This window comes from Chiloscyllium plagiosum, unplaced genomic scaffold, assembly GCF_037043375.1.
Source record: "Chiloscyllium plagiosum isolate Xiang-an unplaced genomic scaffold, Cpla_swu_hap1 HiC_scaffold_12, whole genome shotgun sequence".
NCBI lineage: Eukaryota > Metazoa > Chordata > Chondrichthyes > Orectolobiformes > Hemiscylliidae > Chiloscyllium > Chiloscyllium plagiosum.
The window spans coordinates 54,825,612-54,848,483 of record NW_028270150.1 but is presented as its reverse complement, the minus strand read 5'-3'; the positions used below and the strand labels follow the sequence as shown (position 1 = coordinate 54,848,483).

Sequence of the window (22,872 nt, the reverse complement as noted above, 5' to 3'; positions counted from 1 at the left end):
GGAAGTACAGGCATGACTAGTGCTGATAGTGCAAGGCCTATCACACCACTGTTAGTGTTAACAAAGTTTTTCTGCGTTGTCTGTAACGGCATTCTGGTCTGTTGCACTATCAGCCACTGCTGTTTGTCATTTTATAAATGATCTGGATGTGGGCATAGAAGGATGGGTTAGTAAATTTGCAGATGACACGAAGGGAGGCAGTGTTGTGGATTGTGCTGTAGGATGTTGTGGGTTACAGAGGGACATAGATAAGATGCATAGCTGGACTGAGAAGTGGCAAATGGAGTTTAATGCGGAAAAGTGAGGTTAACTTCTGAAGAAATAACAGGAATGCAGAGTACTGGGCTAATGGTAAAATACCTGGCAGTGTAGATGAACAGAGAGATCTTGGTGTCCAGGTGCATAAATCCCTCAAAGTTGCCACCTAGCTTGATAGGGTTGTTAAGAAGGCATATGGTGTGTTGGCATGTATTGATAAGAGGGTTAAATTTCAGAGCCATGAGGTCATGCTTTGGCTGTACAAGACACTGGTAAGGCCACACTGGAGTATTGCGTGCAATTCTGGTCACCGTGCTATAGGAAAGATGTGGAAGGATTCAGAGGAGATTTACGAGGATGTTGTGTGGTATGGAGGGAAGGTCTTCGGCGGAAAGGCTGAGGCAACTGAGGCTGTTTTCATTGGAGAGAAGAAGGTTGAGAGGTTACTTAATTAAGATGTATAAGATAATCAAAGGGTTAGATAGGGTGGACAGTGAGGGCTTTTTTTCCCTGGATAGTGAAGGCTGATATGAGGGGATATAGCTTTAAATTGAGGGGTGATAGATTTAGGACAGATATCAGGGGTGGTTTCTTTTCTCGGAGCAGTAAAGGGCGTGGAATGGCCTGCCTGCAACATTAGTAGACTTGCCGATGTTAAGGTAATTTAAATGGGCATTGAACATACATATGGATAATAATGGAATGGTGTAGGTTAGATGGATATTAGATTAATTTCACAGGTCGGTGCAACATCAAGGGCTGAAGGGCCTGTACTGTGCTGTGATGTTCTATGTTCTATCTCACTTTGAAACCAAAACTATTCTGGAGTAAACACAACAAGAAATGTCATGAGATGTTATAGAATACTGAATATGGAATGAGATGCATGCAAATAGTGACAAGCATCAAATATTGAAATTGTAACTAATTAGCATTAGTTGTGAATTGATGGTAGAAATCACTTGTGTTTTGATTGATATCTACCCTTTTTGAATTCTACAATAGTTTTCAGTCCTCAAAGCATCTTAAATTATACAACCTAAAACAGTTCACTAATTCCAGGTCTTAATTCCTGTTCATACCTGGTCAACAGAGTTGTGCTACTTTTCAGGACGTTATTGCAAGACTGTTGTGGTTGACTGCTTCAGGGAACAAATGATTTATTGTATATTTTGACACTGATTTGCAACTAATTGTTAATATAGACCATTACTTTTTGTACTGAGTGAAACAGTTTTGTGACTGTTTAAGTTAACTAGGATCTTGTGATTTAAATCTACATGTTAATTTCTGGTCAGCTGTCACTCTGGCTTTGAATAATTAGGAAACACCTAGTTGGGGTGTCTTGAATTCAGATTTTGGGGGCAGGGTTTAAACCCTGTTGATTTTCTTATTTGCAGCGAGGTTGTGCACTTTGTGTAATCTATGTACAATTCTGGTTATTTACCAGTGGAGTGCCACAAGGATTGGTGCTGGGTCCTCTGCTTTTTGTCATTTACATAAATGATCTGGATATGAGCATAAGAGGTACAGTAAGTAAGTTTGCAGATGACATGAAAATTGGAGGCGTAGTGGACAGCGAAGAGGGTTAACTCAGATTACAACAGGATCTGGACCAGATGGGCCAATGAGCTGAGAAGTGGCAGATGGAGTTTAATTTAGATAAATACAAGGTGCTGCATTTTGGGAAAGCAAATCTTAGCAGGACTGAGACACTTAATGGTAAGGTCCTAGGGAGTGTTGCTGAACAAAGAGACCTTGGAGTGCAGGTTCATAGCTCCATGAAAATGGAGTCGCAGGTAGATAGGATAGTGAAGAAGGCATTTGGTATGCTTTCCATTATTGGTCAGAGAATTGAGTACAGGAGTCAGGAGGTCATGTTGCGGTTGTACAGGACATTGGTTAGGCCACTGTTGGAATATTGCATGCAATTCTGGTCTCCTTCCTATCGGAAAGATGTTGTGAAACTTGAAAGGGTTCAGAAAAGATTTACAAGGATGTTGCCATTGTAAATACATCCCTGGGTTGTAGGATTTGAGCTATAGGGAGAGGCGGAACAGGCTGGGGCTGTTTTCCCTGGAGGATCGGAGGCTGAGGGGTGACCTTATAGAGGTTTACAAAATTATGAGGAGAATGGATAGGGTAAATAGGCAAAGTCTCTTCTCTGGGGTTAGGGAGTCCAGAACTAGAGGGCATAGGTTTAGGGTGAGAGGGGAAAGATATAAAAGAGACCTAAGGGGCAACTTTTTCACGCAGAGGGTGGCACGTGTATGGAATGAGCTGCCAGAGGATGTGGTGGAGGCTGGTACAATTGCAACATTAAAGAGGCATTTGGATGGGTATATGAATAGGAAGGGTTTGGAGGGATATGGACCGGGTGCTGGCTGGTGGGACGAGATTGGGTTGGGATATCAGGTCGGCATGGACAGGTTGGACTGAAGGGTCTGTTTCCATGCTGTACATCTCTGACTCTGAGTCTCTATGTTCATAAACTGTACAGCTGTTAAATTTCCCCAACTAATTTCATTCAGTCAAAGTGTATGTCAGGATAAAAGGAGGCTACTTGGTTAATCGTGTCTGTTGACTGTTTTGGAATTTAAAAAAAAAATCTTGAATCCTACCTTCTGTTTATTTCTCAATGTCCTACAAATTGTCTTTCTCAAATATTGAACCATTCCATTTTCTGCAAGTTATTTTTGGACAGTGCTTCCACTATCCTTTGAGACAGTACACATTAGATCACCGCAAATTTTGTCTATTTTCCTCAGGAATCTTTGCAAATTATGTTAACCAATAGGACAGAAGAATTAGGCCGTTCAATCCAGTCAGTCTGTTCTACCATTCACTGAAATCATGGCTAATCTGATAACTGGCAACTCCTCTTTGCTGCCTTAACCCAGTAACCCTTTATTTTTTAATTGATTAAAATTTGTATCCCCACTGGGAATGAACGTCATATACCCATCCTTGACAGCCTTCTGTGAGAGAGCATTGCAACTGCTTATTCAGAGGCCATAATCTTATGAGGGGAATTAACCTTTCCACATTGACCCTGTCAAGTTGCTTAACACCTTCTGAATAGAAATACCAAAGAACTATGGATTATGGAAATCAGAAAAACCAAAATTGCTGGAAAAACTTGGGTTTGGCAGCCTCTGTGGAGGGAAAGCAGAGTTCATGTTTTGGGTCCAGTTATCTTTTTCCTTCAAAATCTTGTCACTTTAAAGAAGGTCGTAGTGTTAGGTAAGGGGTAAATGTAGGAGTATGGGTGGGTTTCGCTTCGGCGGGTCGGTGTGGACTTGTTGGGCCGAAGGGCCTGTTTCCACACTGTAATGTAATCTAATGTAATCTAATCTAATCGAAAAGGTAATCTACAATTCCAAGTTATAGTTGTAAAGGCCAAACCTACTTAGCCTCCACTCATAAGATGGTCCCTACGTACCTGACATCAACCCAAGTGAACCTGTTCTGGATTGCTTTCACTGCCAGTTTTATCTTTTCTTGAGATAATGGACCCAAAACTGTTCCCAGCATTCCAGCGGTGGTCAAACTAGTACCTTGTATAATTTTAGCAACAGTTCCCTAGTTTTGTATTTCATGCCCTTTTGAAATAAATGCCAACATTCCTTTTACCTACCCTTTCCTGCTGAATTTGTGTGCTACCTTTGTGATTTATGAATGACGGCTTCAAAGTCGTCTGTTCTGCATCTTTTGGTAGTTTTTGACCATTCAAATACAGGGCATTCTGGTAATAAGTTATGGTTGCATTCATCTGCAACCTCGTGCTATCAAATCATGCTGTAGAAGATTGCTACAGAAAATCGCTATACCTGTTCAGTAGAAAGTTTGCATTATCCAAATAGTGTCTGCAATTTGTTAATTGGATTGTAGCCAATTTATGTTGATGAATCTTGTGTAATATCAGAAAGACCTGTAATATTCTGCTCCTGTATTCTTCCTGCCAAAGTGCATAACTTTGCATTTTCCCAACCTTGTCTATCTGCCAAGTTTTTGTCCACTGAATTTGTCAGCATCTCTCTCCAGACCTCAGCACTTGCCTTTCCACCTATTTTTATCTCATTTGTAAACTTAGATATAATTTCATTCCCTCATTCCAGTCAAGTATATATTGTAAATATTTGTAGTCCTGGCACTGATCTTATGGCGTTCCATTAGTTACAGATTGCCATCCTGACCATAGAACCCTCAGGGTAACTGTTCTATTAGTTAACCAATCCTCTGCCCATGGTAAGAAACTACTTTAACCACCATGGGCTGTTAGCTCATGAAGTAGCCTAAACTAATTAAACATGTTCTGAAAATTCAAACTTAATACCATAAGACATAGCAGAATTAGCCATTTGACCTAACTAGTCTGTTCTGCCATTCAAATCATGGCTGATATGTTTCTCAACCCCATTCTCCTGCCTTCTCTCCATAACCCTTAGCAATCAAGAATCTGTCTCTGTCTTAAATACATGCAATGACTTGGCCTCTGCCTTCTGCAGTATTGTATTCTATAGTCTCGCCACCCTGTGGCTGATGAAATTTCTCCTCACCTCTGTTCTAAAAGGTCATTCCTTCGCTCTGAGGCTGTGCCTTTGGGTTCTAGTGTCTCATTACTGGAAATATCATCTCCACATTCACACTATCCAGGCCCCTCTGTATTCTGAGTGTGTCAATAAGATCCCCCTAATTGTTCTAAAATGCTGCGAGGTCAAACCCACAGAACTCAACTGCTTCTGTAATGATGAGCTCTTATCCCAGGGATCATTGTTAATGTCCTGTGGACCTCCTGCATCCTTCCTTGGATACAGTGCACAAAACCTGTTCACAATATTCCAAATACTGTCTGACCAGAGCTTTATGCAGCCTTGGCAGTACTTGTTGAGTCAGTCATGCAGCACAGAAACAAACGCTGCAGTCCAACTTGTTTGCGCCGACCAAATGTCCCAATCTGGCTTAGTTTGCCAGCATTTGACCCACATCTTTCTATTCATGTACCCATCCAAATGGCCTTTTAAATGTTGTAATTGTATATGCCTGCATCACTCCCTTTGGCAACTTGCTCCATATATGCACCACCCTCTGCATTTAAAAAGTTATCCCTCGCGTCCTTTTTACAATCTTGCCCCTTTTTTGCCTTAAATCTACGCTGTCTAATTTTGAACTTCCTCACGCTAGGAAAAAGTGCTTTGGGAAAGGTCCTGGCTTTGTAATTGACAGTGAAGGTACAATGATGTATTTTCAAGTCAAGGTGGTGTGTGACTTTGAGAGGAATTTGCAGATTGTGGGTTTGAGAAGTGCTATTGAGGGAATGTTGATCAGATGCGAGAATGTATCTTGTAGATGCTGTTACTATGCATCAGTAGTAAGGTGGTCAATGAGTTTCTTTCTACCAGAAGATGTCTAACTTGTATATTAAGCTTGCAGTCACTTCTCTGCTTGTGTTCTAGCCCTCTTAATGTAAGTGCTAACATTGCATTTGCCTTCCAAACTGCTGACTGAGCCTGTATGTTAACCTTCAGAGAATTGTGAAATAGGATTCCAAGACCAAAACTAATGTAGTGTACAAAATACCATGCAAGGACTGCACAAAACACTACATAGGACAAACAGGAAGACAGCTAACAATCTGCATACATGAACATCAACTAGCCACGAAACGACACGACCAGCTATCCTTAGTAGCCACACACGCAGACAACAAGCAACATGAATTCGACTGGGACAACACTACTATCATAGGGCAAGCCAGACCGAGAACAGCCAGGGAATTCCTAGAGGCATGGCATTCATCCACAAACTCCATCAACAAATACATCGACCTGGACCCAATATACCAACCACTACAGCGGACAGCTGAAACTGACAACCGGAAGCGGCAGGGACAGACTACTATAAACACCGGAGGAAACATCAAAGAAGCGCTTCGCAGGAGGCTCCCAAGCACTGATGTCGCCTAGCCAGGGGACGAAACGTTTGCAACAAAAACTTCCAGCTCGGCGAACAGAACCACAACAACGAGCACCCGAGCTACAAATCTTCGCACAAACTTTGAACCTTTGCGCTTCAGATTTTCAAAGTCTTTGTTTATTGTTCCTCCCCAATTCCATAATATCTCACTTTCCCACATAGTATTCTATTTGCCATTTGTTTGTCTACACTCCAAGTATGTTCAAGTCCTCCTGCAGCCTGGCAACTTCCTCAAAACTACCTGTCCCTCCACCTATCTTTGCATCATCTGCAAACTTAGCAACAATGTCTTCAGTTCTTTTGTCCAGATCACTAATGTGTGGCGTGAATAGGTGTAGTCCTAACACTGACCCTGCAGAAATCTACCAGTCACTGGCTGCCATCCTGAAAAAGGTGCCTTTATATCTACACTCTGCCTTCTGCCAGTCACCCAATCCTCGATCCATGCCATTCCCTAACCCCAAAACCTTATCTTTTTTACCAGCCATTTGTATGGCACGTTGTCAAAGTACTTCTGGAAACCACTGCTTCCTCTTTATCTATCCTGCTTGTTGCCACCTCAAAGAATTCTAATAAAATTGTTAGGCATGATTTCCCCTTCATGAAGCCATGTTGACCTTGCTTGATCATATTCTCTGTAATATTACTGATTCAATGTTTATTTAATTGTAACAGACGTCTTCTCCAAATACATCCAGTGAGAACTCGCCAGTGAGCCCTCCTGATGAACAAGGTCAGGGTGATGCTCCTCCTCAACTTGAGGAGGAGGAGCCTGCTTTTCCTCACACTGATTTGGCCAAGCTGGATGATATGATTAATAGGTGAGTGCAACTCGACTAAAAAATGAAACAATTTGGCCTCAAGTATCTTATTTTAACTTGACATTTTGCTTCTTTCAGACCTCGTTGGGTAGTTCCAGTGTTGCCTAAAGGTGAATTGGAAGTCCTACTAGAAGCTGCTGTAGATCTTAGTAAAAAAAGTAAGTTTTTGAAATCGGTTCAGATATATTGCAAATAATTAATGGTTTGGAGTGTAAATGCTTAAAGTTCATTTTATGGCTTGAAAATGCTGAATGCTTTGATGACGTGGATAAAATTGAATAGTTATAATTTAGAGAAATGTTGTTTGGGAGTCAACCAGCAATAAATTTCTCAAGTTAATTGTTATTCCTGCTTGATTGAAAATTATTCATTTTCCATGAAAGCTGTATCATAACTGCCATAACTTGTTTTGAGGGACAGTAATACCTTCCAAGTAAGTATTGTCTGTGGATGCTCTCTCCGATCTAAAAGATGCACATTTATTGGATCTAAACGCATCCATGCTCAGTTGACCTGGCCTGAACTAACATTCATGTTTGTATTTTTTTACAGTTACATAATTTGTGAACTACAGAAACTAGTAGTTTGGTCCAATTAGCCATGCTGATATGGACCACATGTGCATCATGTCCCCCTATTGCAATGTCATTCTATTTCTTTGATCATGTACTTGCCAGACTTCCCCTAAAATGAATCTATCTCTTGTCACAGCAAGCTCCATATTCCACCCTCTGATAAGTCTTTCCTGAATTCACTATTGAATTTTGTGAATGGCCCTGATTCTTGCTGTCCCACCTTCTAGCGGAAATATTTTTTGTTAGATCATCCTTTATAGATCAGTTCATGACTTAATGCTATTAGTTTCTATGGGTTTAGCAATTTTTCAGTTCTTTGAAACTGATCATGTGAACTTTCTTGGCCAGTATCAACTGTACTTATGCTTGAATGGGAGGATTTCAGTCAAGAGTATTTAGGTAAAGCAGAGAAGCCAGTCAAAGACTAACTCACCAGCTGTCCAAACAGGAATTCTTTTGTGGGAAGATCTGATGTGATACGTTGTAGTGCCGCAGTTGCTTAGTAAATGCATATGGGGCCTTTCCTCAGAGTTCAAAGTCCTTTAATAATATTTGTGGCAAGTGTAAAAGTACTGTGAACCTTTTGGGCTGAAGCATTACTTGTGGAAGCTGGAAAAATTAACTTCAAGGTAGCAAGCCCACGCTGAAAGAGAATATTTTTCCATTTGGAAAGTTGATAAAACTGCTAGTTCACCCACACTTGTAAGTTTGATAAGTCTTCATTGGCTTGAAAAAGACGGATTTTTATAAAGTACTGCCTTGAGGAAAGTCATTACCTCACTAATTTTTGGAAAATTATTATGCAAAGGAGAATGTATTGGAAATACATTTTTATTTTAGTTCTAAGTTATTTAAGTATTGCAGCGGCAATTAATCAAACGGCTATGCAGGTGTGTACAGAACCCTTCATAAATTACCATTTGAGTGTTGTATAAAATTTTGAAAGAGGCTTGAAAACAGTGTTCACTTAATGAAGAATTGGATTCTGATACAGTTGTTCAGGAAATGTGCAATGCATATTTGCAAAATCCAAGACCTATATGTCTTATATGTTAACTTTTTAATAATGACGTTATTTAATTGCTATAGTGTGTGAAATTTTGTCTTAAAATCACACTGATGTTGTTGAATGTTGCATTGCTGTCAAATATATTTTGGATAACTTGTTTTTGCAGGCCCAAAGTAAAACTCATACTTCATAAGCAGCAGAAATTGGGAATGATTTTGAGCTATTTGCCTCAAGACTTTGTCCATTAAACAATTGACTTAGCTGCCTATAATTAGATCAATTGTGTAGTGTTGACACAGTTGTAAATGTAGGAGGAATGAGAGAAAAGATTTGTGATGTAATAGTAGTATCCCTACCTCTGAGCCAGGAGGCCCAGGATCAAGTCCCATCTGTGCTAGAGATGTCATAACAATTCTGAACATATTGGTTTAAATGTATTAAGTATGTGGGATGATTGATACAAATTTGAAATATAGGTAGTCCAAATCTTAGATAATCAAACTGCTGACCTTTATAGCTTAACATTTGTATCTGCATGTCATCCCAGTAATTAGACATGTGCACGAATTACATTGTAAGCTTCTTTGATTATTGGTGAATTTCACAGTGCAACAAAGTGTTCCCAGCAGTTTTGATCAGGCATACCTTCTTTCATTTTCAAGGCCTTGATATCAAAAGTGAAGCATGTCAGCGCTTTTTCCGTGATGGTCTCACAATTTCCTTCACAAAAATTCTAACCGATGAGGCTGTGAGTGGTTGGAAGTTTGAAATCCATGTGAGTTTTTTCTTTTTTGCTTATAGTGGAATGTTTCTTTAATTTATGAAGTTTGTATGTAGATTGAAAAGAATTATGGAAATAGAAAATTCAAGTTTTCTCATTGTACCAAATGTGCTGCTAATTCATTGTTAAATCCTGAAGTATTTCTGCAACTTGCATTGTTGTATTTCTTCAACTTCATATAAACCCATAGAATTCTTAACATTTGGTACCTCGACTCAAAAAGCAAATGTGATCTTTATGGTCGTCCTGGTATGGGTTCAAAGTTCTATACAATTTTAGCAAGATTTCCTTAGTCTTGTATCCAAGTCCCCTTGCAAATAAGACCAACGTATTATTTCTCTTCATAATTACTTGCTGTACCTGCATTGTAACTTTGTGAGCCTTTTAAGAGTGTATCTGAGGGGCTCTCAAGTTTAATTTTACAAGACTAATGCCTTAAAAAAACTTATTTTTCTTTTTTTTTGAAAAGACCAAAGTGAATAACATAACATTTCCCGGTTTTACTAATTCTGCCATTTGTTGCGATCCAGTTTGTGACTTGGCATTTGAAAAGAAATTGCGAGCTCCTTGGTTGAACCAAGAAATTCACATGACTTTTAAACAAAATGCAAACTGTCATTAAAATTAAACAGAAGAAATGTGATTTATGATCCTACAGCTTATAATCACTTGTGCCAGGCCTTATGTCTACTTACTTTCTGCAAGAATTATCTCAAGTGTCAGTTGCTCTAGTTATTTACTTGAGAGGACTATGGCTTATTTATGTTTAGTCCTGACAGGATATTTATCCTTAACCCAGCTGTTCTCAAGTGGAATTTGAATTTACCTGATGTGAATGCCTCAAGTGCTTGGTAGTTAATTTTTCAATACTTGCCAGTTATTCAGTTGATTATTTACTTTTTTTTCCCCCCAATTCTCTGTGGAGACCACTGGGTTTTTCCATTAATTTAAAACTAGGCAATCTTCAATCTTTTGTTCCCTCTCAAAATTCAAACTGAGATTAAGCATCATCTGTACTTTGTGGTAAATGAAGTTTGAATTTTTGAGTTCTCTTTATGGCACAGGTCAATCTTGCTGTCATTGCGGCTCTCTGAGCTGCAAGTCATATGAGGTCCAAACTCTGGCAAACACATGAAGCAAACAGCCAGATAAAATAAATCGCTCCCTATGTTCCATCTACCTCCAGCATGTTCTGTGTTGTCCTCAATTACCATTACTTTTTGATCTGATCAAATTAATGAGCTTTATAACCTTCCAGTGTTTGCAAAAAATTCTTGCACTATATTTTGGCGTATTTCCTTAAACATAAACATTTTCTAGACTACCATTGCTGCATGGATTGCAGAGATGACATCTCCGGTTGTTCTTCAAAATAAATTTATTATAATTTTTTTTGTTCAAACTTCATTGAACAAACAAAGGTCAGCTTTTAAATGTTTTTTTTAAGCTATTTTGGCCTTCTCTACTTAAACCAGTTTAATTATATTACTATAATAACTTCACAGAGCTAAAATTTGCCTCCAAAATATTAACCTCAACTATGAGTTAGATATTCACAACATACCTTGTAACACAGTCACTTAACATGCTGGCATCATCTTGTATAATAAAGCAAAAGAACTGTGGATGGCAGAATATAAACACAGAAAAGCAAAAGTTGTTAGAAACTCTACAGATCTGGCTGCGTCAGTGGAAAGAAGAGTTAACGTTTGAGTCCAGTTTTGAAGAATGGTTCATTGGCTTTCTCTAGCAACTTCTGTTTTGACTTTTTGTAGCCTTTTCTTTCTGTCCTCCCTTTTGGGCTTGATTTCCATCCAGTGTTGTAATCAAATGTGGAATTTCTCACAGTTTCTTGTATCTGGTGTAAAGCTGTGTGGCTTTTCAGAAGTCATTTTGGGTAAAAATATCAATTAAATACTTAATTTTCAGGGAATTGAAAATCTGTTTTGTTGATTTCAATGGCTTTCACCAGGTCCAAGCCCAATTTAAAAATTCACAATATGGAAGTTAAAAGCATAGTTCAACTCTAGAATTTTCTTCCTTGGAAACCTGTGGAGGTTGGATCATTGAACTCTTTCAAATTTGCACTCATATTTTAGATCATAAAAGGAGTTGAGGGTATGGAGCGCAGACGGGAACGTGGTGTTGAGACCCCGTTTTGATCAGCCATGATCTTAGCGAATGAAAGATCAGAATTGAAAGGCCTACTCTTGTTCCAAAGTTTAAATGACTCTTAATTTCTGCCTTTGCCTGACTCATATGGCTATGGAAGTAAACATCTTAACCAATAAAAATTTTGATCACCTATAATAGTATCCACTCATCTTATTTGTGTAGTAGAGGGGAAAAGTTGCAAATTTGAAAGTGTAGATTATAAACTTAATGGCTGTAGTTTGATTAAAAATCTTGGATGACTAGCAATTATTTGCATGCCAGTATTTAAACATACCTGAATGGATAATTTATCACTTCTTTTCCAGATCTCTTAGGGAATCGTACAAAAATGAATTGTTCATTGGATTTTAAATTTGTCTTCATTTCTTCCAGTGTCAGTAATAGATTATTACGTTGAGACCATTTATGTATTGAAAGTATTGATTTCAATCTTGGGATAGAGGAAGGAAGTGCTCTTTTCAACAGTAATCTATGATAATATGTGCTACTGTGATCCTAGTGATTTCTCCTTCCCTAGTTGTTTGTATTACTGCATCTTTTGCTCAAAATGCTTGGATGACTTGAAAATCAAATTGCATCAGCACACAGTCTTAAATAGGTTGAAGGATGATGCAAGTATTTCTGTTGTCTCCTGCAAACTATAACTGTTCAGCTCTGAATGCAAACCCCTTATTTAATTGAAGACTGATAAGAATACTTCACTATGTGAAGTAAGAGCTGGGCTGAGCAGCTAAATACTTAAGTGGATTAGCAGTAATGTAGTAAGTTAAAAGTTGTCATGAGCTGAGAGAAGAATCTTAGCCATTGAGAGTGGCAACTGGTTTGCATTGCATTATTAACAATCTGTACCACCAAGTGTTTCATTTGTTAGTGTGGAACTTCAAGTTGAGTCATTTAGCTTTTTGTTGATCTAACCTTTGTAAAATGCATTGCTACAGAATACTTGATTATACAATTGATGTTCATTCTTTTCTTTTAAGAGGTGTATTATAAATAATACTCACCGCCTCATAGAACTGTGTGTGGCCAAGCTGTCCCAAGACTGGTTTCCACTTCTTGAACTTCTTGCTATGGCCTTAAATCCTCACTGCAAATTTCATATCTACAATGGTACACGCCCATCTGAGACTGTTCCTGCTGGAGTCCAACTAGCTGAAGATGAACTCTTTGCTCGACCGCCTGATCCACGTTCACCAAAGGTTTGGCAATTCTGCCTTTTTTGTGCTTAATGAAAGTCCACTGTTGTAAGTTAATGAGCATTTGTTGCAATTCATTTCTAATAAATATGACTAAACTTTCTACGTTGGGGAGCTGTAAATTGGATTAACTTGTGTCTAGAAGTGGCAAATCTTGATAAATTAGTAACATTAGTAGACTTTTGGAAATGGTACTTTTTTACTGCTTGGCAGTATGTGGATGTCAAACATGGAAATTAGTGATGTCAGGGAGTTGCAAGCTAAATGAGCTCCTGTCCACTTTAGTCTACATCTGTTAAACAGGTTTTGACTACAGAGAAAGGCATGGAGACTAAGGAACTTGGGGAGATAAATATTCATGTCTTGAAAACAGTCCACATTACAGAGATGGTGCTGGAGATATTTTTTTTTAAAAAAGTGAATAAATCTCTGGGACTTGATCAGTTTTAGCCCAGGATGTTGTGGGAAGTCAAGGAAGAAATTGTAGGGTCCCAAGCAGAGATATTTGTATCATTTACAGTGATGGGTGAAGTGCCAGAGAACTGGAAGGTGGCTTATGTTTTGTATTTTTTAAGAAAGGGTGTAAGGAGAAGCTTGGGAGTCAGTCTGACATTAGTGGTGGTGAGTTTTCAGAGGGGATTCTGACAGATAGGATTTACATGCGTTTGGAGAGGCAAGGACTGGTTAGGGTTAGTCACCATGGCTTTGTGTTTGGAAAATCATGTCTCTCAAACTTGATTGAATTTCTTGAGGACGTGACCAAGAAAGTAGATGAGAGCAGAGTGGTAGATGTTGTCTATGTGGACTATACTAAAGCCTTTGACAAGATTCCGCTTGGTAGACTTGTAAATAAAGTAAGCTCATATGGGATTTGGGGAGAGCTTGCCAATTAGATACAAAATTGGCTTGACTGTCCGAGACAGGGTCATGGTGGTTGGTTTTTCAGACTGGAGGCCTGAGGTTAGCAGTGATCCACAGGGTTCAGTATTGGGTCCACTTCTGTCATTTATATAAACGATTTGGATGAAAAATTTGGAGGCATCGTTAATAAGGTTGTGGATGGCACCAAAATTAGTGATATAGTGAAAAAGGTTATCAAGATTAAAAAGCATTCTTGATGAATTGGGCTGCAGAGTGGCAGATTAATTTGGATAAATGTGAGGCATTGCATTTTGGTAAAATGAATAAGGACAGGACTTGCAGTTTAATCATGGGCCCTGTGGTAGTAATGGGAAGAGAGAGACCTAGGGGTTCAGGCACACAGTTCATTGAACGCTGTGTTCCAGGTCGGGTGGTTAAAGACGCATTTGGCACATTTGACTTCATTGCTCAGACCTTTTGAGTTATGGGAGTTGTGACATCATGTTAAAGTTGTACAGGATGTTCGTGAGGCCTCTTTTGGAGTACAGTGCATAGTTCTAGTTGCCCTGTTATATGAAGGATATTATTTAATTTGAGAGGGTTCAGAAAAGGTTTACCAGAGTACTGCCAGGACTGGAGGGTTTGAGTTATAGGCTGGGCTGACTTTCAATGGAACGTTAGGAAGTTGAGGGGTGACCTTACAGAACTTTATAAAGTCATGAATGGTATAGATAAGGTGAATAGCAAAGGTCTTTTCTCGAGAGTGGGGAGTTCAAAAATAGCGGACATAAGTTTATGGTCAGAGGAGAAAGATTTAAAAGGGACCTGAGGGGCAACTGTTCAGAGGGTGGATTGTATGTGGTATGAACTGCCAGAGGAAGTTGCAGGTACAGTTAGAAGATGTAAAAGACATTTGGACTGGTGCATGCATAGCAGACTTTAAGAGGAAAACACAGGCCAATGGGACTAGTTTAGTTTGGGAAACTTGGTTGGCGTGGACGAGTTGGATCGAAGAGTTTGTTTCTGTACTGTATACCTCTGACTCTGACTTCTGTGTGCAATATTGATTTTGTCCACTTTTAACCTGAATCTTTGCATTGAAGAAATGAAATTTTATTAATCAAATACCATTTAGGCAATCTGGTTCCCTGGAAATCTTAGCAAGATATCCATTGAATGTCTGGGCCATCCCTACTCCGTTGATTCTGGATTTAATGTCTAGTGGTCATTGCTGAATTAACTTATCAATTGGCACTGCAAGTAGAATTTTAAAATTAGTCTAAATGCATTTGAGTTAGGGAGGAGACAATTCTTCCAGATCTGAATCATGATCTCTTGCAGTTTTGACTAAGGCTGAATTTTTCTGTGGATGTTTAATTCAGGACAATGAAAGCTTAGTTGTTTTTGTACTAAAATAGTCTCCCCACTGAGAATGTTCTACTTCATAGTGTTTGTAGCTGATAGAGAACAGTTAGCCATACCTCAGAGTGAGGAAAATTACAAAAGATAAAAAACAGAAGTTGTTTATCGTGAGCAAGACTTAGATTAGATTACATTACATTACAGTGTGGAAACAGGCCCTTTGGCCCAACAAGTCCACACCGACCCGCCGAAGCGCAACCCACCCATACCTCTACATTTACCCCTTACCTAACACTACGGGCAATTTAGCATGGCCAATTCACCTGACCTGCACATCTTTGCACTGTGGGAGAAAACCGGAGCACCCGGAGGAAACCCACGCACACACTGGGAGAACGTGCAAACTCCACACAGTCAGTCGCCTGAGGCGGGAATTGAACCCGGGTCTCAGGCGCTATGAGGCCCACTGTTACGAAGTGAGTAAGCCAGCAATTAATACTGTGCTAATCAGCAATTCCTACTGTGATTTTTTTTTTATAATCAGTAAAGGTATCAAGAGTTACGAGGTTAAGGTAGGAAAGTGGAGTTGAGGATTATCAGATCAGCCATGATCCCCTTGAATGGCAGAGCAGACTTCCTGGCCTGCTTCTATATCTTATGTTCTCCAAATGTAGTTCCTGTCTGTAGTGATTAATTAGGTCATTTGGGTGTTAGCCCATATCATGACTTGTCCATTTAGATTTTTATGATCTCCAGAATTAGTGGCTTAGGAAAATCATAATTATGATACTCCCTGGATGCTTTTCAGGGTTGGAGTACAAGGTTTTCTCAGTAAACTGTGGATCAGGGATTCATCAAAATGGTCATTATGGACAGAATTTTCCCCTCTTTGATCCTTAAAACAAAGGTGGAATTTTGAGTTTTCATTGTTTTCTTATATTAAAAGGAGTATTTGCATTTATTGAAGAAATATTGCTGCAGCCCAAAGTTGTGTGCAAGGAGAGTTGATAAGTTTTGTACTTGTGACAGTTGGATTGCATTTGCAGGGCTGTGGGCCATTTAATCTTTTCTTGAATAATTCTTTAGTATTGCAGAAACAATGAATTGTTATGACTTATTCCATGGTTTCAGAATGCAAGTTACAGAAGGAGTAACTGCGTAATCTCAATTGCCACAAAAGCACTTAGCGGAGAGCTTAAATGAGCACAAATAATTTGGATTTTAACTTCTAACGTCTCTCTAGGGTTGGCTTGTGGATCTCATCAACAAGTTTGGAACATTGAATGGATTTCAGATTCTACATGATCGATTTGTCAGTGGTTCAGCGTTAAATGTTCAGATAATTGCAGCACTCATCAAGTAAGCAGACTTCTTAAATGTCTCAATGTACTAATGTGAGAAGAATTGTTGGGGAAGTTTTTAGTACTTTTTGCGTATTAAGTAACAATAGGGAATTCTGTATCCATGTAATCAGACCAAATATTTCGACTTGGATGATTGTTTGAATGGAAACAAGGGAAGCATGTCTTGTTTTTGATTTTCAGTATTGTTAACCTAAGTTGGAATTCCAGTATCATAAAAGGAAGCTTTGTAGGCAAAACAAAATGCTGTCTGTTTCCATCAAAAAGCTTAAGATGCAACCATAACAACTTTATATTCTGTAAATGGATGTCTGATTTAATTACACAAAACATTTGTGATACTTTGATTGTAATGAGGAATGCTAATAACATGAGACTAATACATTGCAGTGACAGTTCCCAAGACTGTTTATCTTGATTGTTTTGGACTGTACCAAGTCTAGAAACAGCAAGTGGCTTTTCTGTACAATCAGTAATAACAGTTCTTTTCTATGCTGTTGTTTCGTTGCAGCTAAATGGAGAATTCCTACCTTTATTGGTAAAATGGAGATTTGCTTCCTTTATTGTGGATTTAATGTACAAATGTTAAAATTGCCACTTTTATCACTTTATCAATGAATGATTACAACTCCTCATGGTTTAAATAAATTACTCCTGTCTTGTATCATGGCTGTCATGAGGATTTTCTGTCCTGTGACGTGAATTAAGCTCCTCAAACACACTACCTTAGATGATATGTATGTTTTTAATCTGGCCAGCATTATTGCTTTAATTACTGCTTTTGTAATGATCCTTGGTCTGTGAAGTTGGATTCATCTTCTTTTTGCGGCCTCTTCTGTTTCTTTAGCCATGCCTCATGGTGCCTGATCAAGATGCTCAATTTGATGTCTTAAGTATTTTTTAACTACTTTCCCACCCTGGATTACTATGCCAATTTCAAGTTTCCACTGGCTCACCAGGGACTTTAAGTTGGACATTCAAAGTCTTCAATGCCGGTTTGTTCACTGCCGATTTCCAACTCTGAAATTTTGTCACAGGCCATTGTCTTGCAGTGTAGCTTATGTCTGCTTGGAAGTTAGTAATGCTCCTTCTCCAAGGAGTGACTATCTTTTAATGTTGCGGTGTTTCTCTTACCAGATCTGAAATGCTTTGACCATTCACTGGAGTATTCTTTTCATGACTATGTATGAAGGTTTCTTTTGCAATGTTCTTAACTCGTCAACAGCAGAGAACAATTGAAAGTAAAGGTGAAGTGGCCATAGTCTTACCAGACCATAGGGCTGCTCTCATTAGAGAGAATGATGACTCAGGTTTGTTTAAGTTGAGAGTCACCACACCTTGAGAAAGAGAGTCCTTCATGGTAACTTCAGCCGATGCAAGAATTGAGCCTGCGCTGTTGGCATTACTGCATCACAAACCCGCCGTCCAGAACTGAAGCTCCTCATCCTTCCTTGTGCTACAGCTATAGTTGACCAATGTTGGACAAACCATTCACTTGGTGTTTGAGACTGCTCAAAAAGAGCCAACAGCTGTGACGTACTGAGAAGGATGTAGGTTTGTTCACTGAGCTGAAAGGTTCATTTCCAGAAGTTTCCTTACCCTGCTAGGTAACATCTTCAGTGGGCCTCATGCGAAGCAATGCTGAAAATTCCTGCTTTCTATTTATGTTTGGGTTTCTTTGGATTGGTGATGTCATTTTCTGTGGTGAAGTCACTTCCTGTTCCTTTTTCTCAGGGGATGGTAGATGGGGTCTAACTCAATGTGTTTGTTGATAGAGTTCCAGTTGGAATGCCATGCTTCAAGGAATTCTTGTGCGTGTCTTTGTTTGGCTTGACCTAGGATGTGTTGTCCCAGTTGGGGTGGTTTCCTTCCTCATCCATATGATACACGAGGCCCACTGAAGATGTTATCTAGTAGGAAACGTCTGGAAATGAACCTTTTCAGCTCACCGAGCAAACCTCCATCCAAAACCCCAACCTGAGCTACAAATCTTCTCGAAACTCGCTAATTACTGAGAAGGTTTTTGAGGTCTTTAGCCTATCAAACAAATAGTACAAGTTCAAACAATTTGGAGAGCAAATGCATTGAAGTCTACATGAACTGGTCACATTGTTTAACAATGTCCAAGGTGATGGAAGTCATTGAAATTAATCATCGTTCTTTGCTCAAGAATATCTTGGGACATCACCATGAAATTGCACCAGGCTTGTTTCAGTGAACTACAGAAATGTTCAAACTCAGCATCCTCTGCCTGCCAGCGGTGTTGAGAGCCCACAGAAAAGAAGCTTAGTACCTCAAAGCCGCAACCAAACTCTGGTAACAGTCAAAAGTGGTCAAAAATGTTAAATGCAGTCAAGTAGATGACAAACAGCAAATCCTATGGTACTCAAGGTTTCTGCAGAGTAATGATACATGGAGACACACTGATCCCTTGGATGAAACACTAGCAAAACAGATGTTCCAAGTAATCTTGACAATCTTTATTTTCAAGAAAAGGGAGAAAATGAACAAATAACTACAGCATGCTATAGTTGCTCTCAAGTGGGCAGTTCTGAGCATCACACAAGTACTCCTTCAAAGATCAGTATTACTTGCGTATCTTTACTAGATGATAACTAGACTGAGGCTCAAGTGTGAATGGCTCAAAGCATGAACTGCTGTTGCACTAACTAGAAACTGCAAGTTGTGAGGGATGATATGGTTGAAATTTTCATGATATCAAGTAGAATTGAGTGTTTGTTTCTTCCTACCCAACTTATTTCTGCTGGTAGGAGTATAAGGCATAGGAGCAGACCTTACAGGAGTGAAATTACAAAATGCTTACGTATCAGGATGATAGAAATTTGGAATGCTCTCTTGTAGGTGGCAATTGATGCATGATCACTTAAGTTTTAGTTGAGATTTCTAGATTGTTAACTAGAAATACTAAGTGATAGGAGACAAAGCGGAGTGTGTAGAATTTGGCTGAAGATCAACCACAATACAACAAAGTGGTGGAACACTCAAATAGACTCCTGTTGTTCTTGTGCAAAGAGTGTAGGGCAGATATGTTAGATTGGGAGTGACACAGATGTGTGGATAATACAGATCAGTTTTTGCTTGATGAAGGGCTATGTAAACCTTTGATATGAAATATGAGTGAGAGTAATCTACCTGGCCCCTTGAGAATGCGCCGGCCATTGATTGTGGCTGTAACTTCACTTTATTGCCTGTGCTTGCAACTTAATTATCTCAGTTTGGAAGCTTGTTTTTTTTAAACAGGCCTTAAAATTCAGTGGCTGCTTCCAAATCTCAGATCTAGGAGGGACTATGTTTGTTTTGAGACGTCTTGGGGGGAAAACTATTTTTTAAAGTTATTTTTAACTTGAGTCAGAGGACACTGGCAACCCAAGCCTTCTCTCCACAACTCAGAACCTATATGTCCCGACCTTTCTTTCTTATACTAATAATTTTACACCCTGGGCTCCCCTATGCTCTATTACTAATACTTGCACTCTGTGGCAGTTTGTTCCAGGAACCTCGGTTGCTCTTATTCTGAAGTTCTCAGGCAGAAATACCCCAATCCTATTGTAACCAGTCTCTTGTCACGGATTCCACTGATCAACTGGCTGCCTCATTCCACAGTCCGCAGACCATTTCTTGCAACTGCTCCTGCCTGTCCGTGACATGCTTTTCACCTTTAGCCCTTCTAAGTCACCCTTTTTGCCATTGTGATGTTCACAGGGCATTGTTTTGTTTCCATGCCTCATGTTCTTGCATTCTTTCCAGATTTTGTACGATAGCAGCAGCATCTTTTGGTATTGATGCATCCTAGGATTCCTTTTGTATTGCAGTGCATCTAGTATTCCCCACATTTATTTACTGTGCAATATCAAATCAGATTGTGGTACTCTTGTATTTTTCTCCCTCTATTCAGGTGGCATGTTGGGTCAGTGGTCAGCATTGCTGCCTCAGAGTCAGGGACTTGGGTTCAATTCCAGCCTTGGGTGACTGTCTCCTCCAAGTGGGTTTCCTCCGGGTGCTCTGGTTTCCTTCCCCAGTCCAAAGATGTGGAAGTTAGGTGGATTAGGGATGGGAGCTGCAGGCTTATGTGGATATGATAGGGGCTGGGTTTGCGTGGCATGCTCTTCCAAAGGTCTCTGCAGATTTGATGGGCTAAGTAGCTGCCTCCAGTACTGTAGTGGTGATCTGTGAATCTGTACCCTTCCTTTCCAGGTATTGGTGTATATCTGAATGTTAATATATTTTCTATATTTCCTGAGTTCAAGTAGTCAAGAAATGAAGTCATAGATGGAAACCTAGAAAATAGAAATAGGATATTTAACCTGCCCTGCCACTGGCTATGGTATGGGTGATCTGTTCCAATCCTCAACTCTTCTTTATGTTACTACCTCATAGTCCTGAACTCCTTGATATTTCAAACCAAAAACCTTTTAGTTGTGAGAAATTACACTAATTCACTAATTTTACTTGTCAAACTTTGAGCTGTTCATCCTATTCATGCATTTTCCTTATAGTAATTTCTTTATTTCCAATACTTCTAATACTACTGTAAATAAAACATTTCTGCATGTTTAATAACACTTGTTTGCTGTTCTTTTAGCTCATATGAGAGTCACTGCTTAAAAAGTGCTATTAGCTTTCAATTTTTAAAGCAGCTATTTTTCATAATTCTCTCCATCTAACATCCCTGACAACACAACTATGCATGCTTATTTTGTGGGAGGAAACTGTACAGTACATAGTGCTGTGTGGTTTTGTTTGTTTTGAGTAGAGGACAGTACATCTTTGCTAATTCCCACCTGTAGCCCTCCACTAGTTACAGCTATCAGTGATGGGACATCAAATTGATCTATATCAATGATTTAGATGAGGGGACCAAATATATGGCAGCCAAGTTTGTTGGTGACACCAAAATAGAGGCAAACTGTTGCAAATGAAGTGCAGAGTCTGTAGCGGACTAAATGTATTTTGAGATTGTGGGCAGAAATTTGGAAGATGGAGTATGTGGGAATATATGAATTTATCTACTTTGGTTGGAAGATAGAAAAAGTGTATTGTTTCAAGATTTCAGAACTCAGAAGTACAGAGGAATCTGGGCATCCTAGAACATGAATCACAAGCATTAGTATGCTTTTAGGGCAAGTGATTAGCGAGGCAAACAATGTTACTTTCGGCAAGTAGCGTAAAATTTTATGACAGTTATGCAAAGCCTTGCTGAGACTTTGGTGTACTGTATGCATGTTTTGGTTTCCTTATTTAAGTAAAGATTATATTTGCCTTAAAAGCAGTTCAGAGAAGGTTAAGTTAATGAAGGGCTTACCATGAAAAATTGAGCAAGTAGGGTCTATACAAATTGAAGTTTAAAAGAATTGAGTGATTTTGTTTTGGAATGTAAAGATTCTTCGGGGTCTTGATGAGGTAGATCCTTTGGACACTTCCTCTTGTGGGAGGACTAAACTTGGGTGTGCAGTTTAAAAAATAAAATGTCTCCTTTAAAAATAAAGGTTGGATTTTTTTAAGGATTGAGAGTATGACTAACTCTTTCCAAGTGGATTTTGGATCGCTGAGTTTTGTCAAGAATTAAGAGATGAAGTTTTGATTGGGCAAATGGAAACAATAAACTGATAGCTATGGTAGAACAAGCTCACGGTTTAAATTTCTTAGTCTTGCTCCTAGATTCTTGTTTTCTAGCTCTGTAAATCCTACTTATTCCTGTTGCTTCTTCCTCTAACTGTGGAATTCTTTTAGGCTGATAGAACTAAAGTCAATTTACTCCAATTGTTTGCATTTCACAAACCATAAAAAAAAGTCTAAACTGAACTAGTCGTGACTCTTGTGTTGCGAACTTCGGTGCCAGACTGACTAGACTGTTGAGGTTGAATTGTTTTGTCTTGAAAGCTGCAACAGACTGTACAATCGTTGTGAAATGGTTTGAGATTTTTTTGCCAAAGCAGAATGTAGCTTTTTCTATTAACTTCATGAATGTTTGTGAAACTTGTATGGATGTGAATCTTTTAAAAACATCAGAATATTTTTGTTGCAGAATACGACACATTTCCCTGTGATATTTCAAGGTCAGACAAAATATTGCACGTGATTTTGCAGGAAAAATGCCTAATATCCAGAAAAAGATTCAAAGGATTAAATGGCTGTCATAAAATCTAATTCATGAAGCATGCTACAATTAAGACCTGAATTTTTTAAATGCAGATTTGTCCACATTTGCTTAGGAAAAAAGGCCAAGTTCTGTTGTCCATTTCCACTTCCTCAAGAAATTAATAATGCAAATAATAGATGTTAGTGAGTGGCAGGTGGTATTTTGCAATTATGTCTTGGGTAGACAAATAAAGGAAACTTGATCCTCTTTTGATCTTAAAGTACTGTATTGATGTGAACTAGTGAACTAACTTTTCTGTGGAACTTCTGACTGGAAACCTGCAGAAACTACTTTGTGGGAAAACAATTTGGGTTCCGTGTCTATTCAGTGACTGTAT

At 39.0% G+C, this 22,872-nt stretch overlaps 1 protein-coding gene across 3 annotated transcripts in view; it reads left to right on the top strand.

The window, feature by feature from the left end:
* The window catches only part of usp9 (ubiquitin specific peptidase 9), a 275,343-nt gene that overhangs the window by 38,840 nt on the left and 213,631 nt on the right, over nucleotides 1–22,872 (top strand). For all 3 annotated transcript variants that reach the window (XM_087992832.1, XM_087992834.1, XM_087992833.1), the window contains 5 exons: nucleotides 6,910–7,055; nucleotides 7,134–7,213; nucleotides 9,302–9,414; nucleotides 12,576–12,794; nucleotides 16,258–16,373. In XM_087992832.1, the coding sequence (XP_087848958.1) occupies nucleotides 6,910–7,055; nucleotides 7,134–7,213; nucleotides 9,302–9,414; nucleotides 12,576–12,794; nucleotides 16,258–16,373 (674 nt within the window). The remainder of the gene's footprint in view (nucleotides 1–6,909; nucleotides 7,056–7,133; nucleotides 7,214–9,301; nucleotides 9,415–12,575; nucleotides 12,795–16,257; nucleotides 16,374–22,872) is intronic.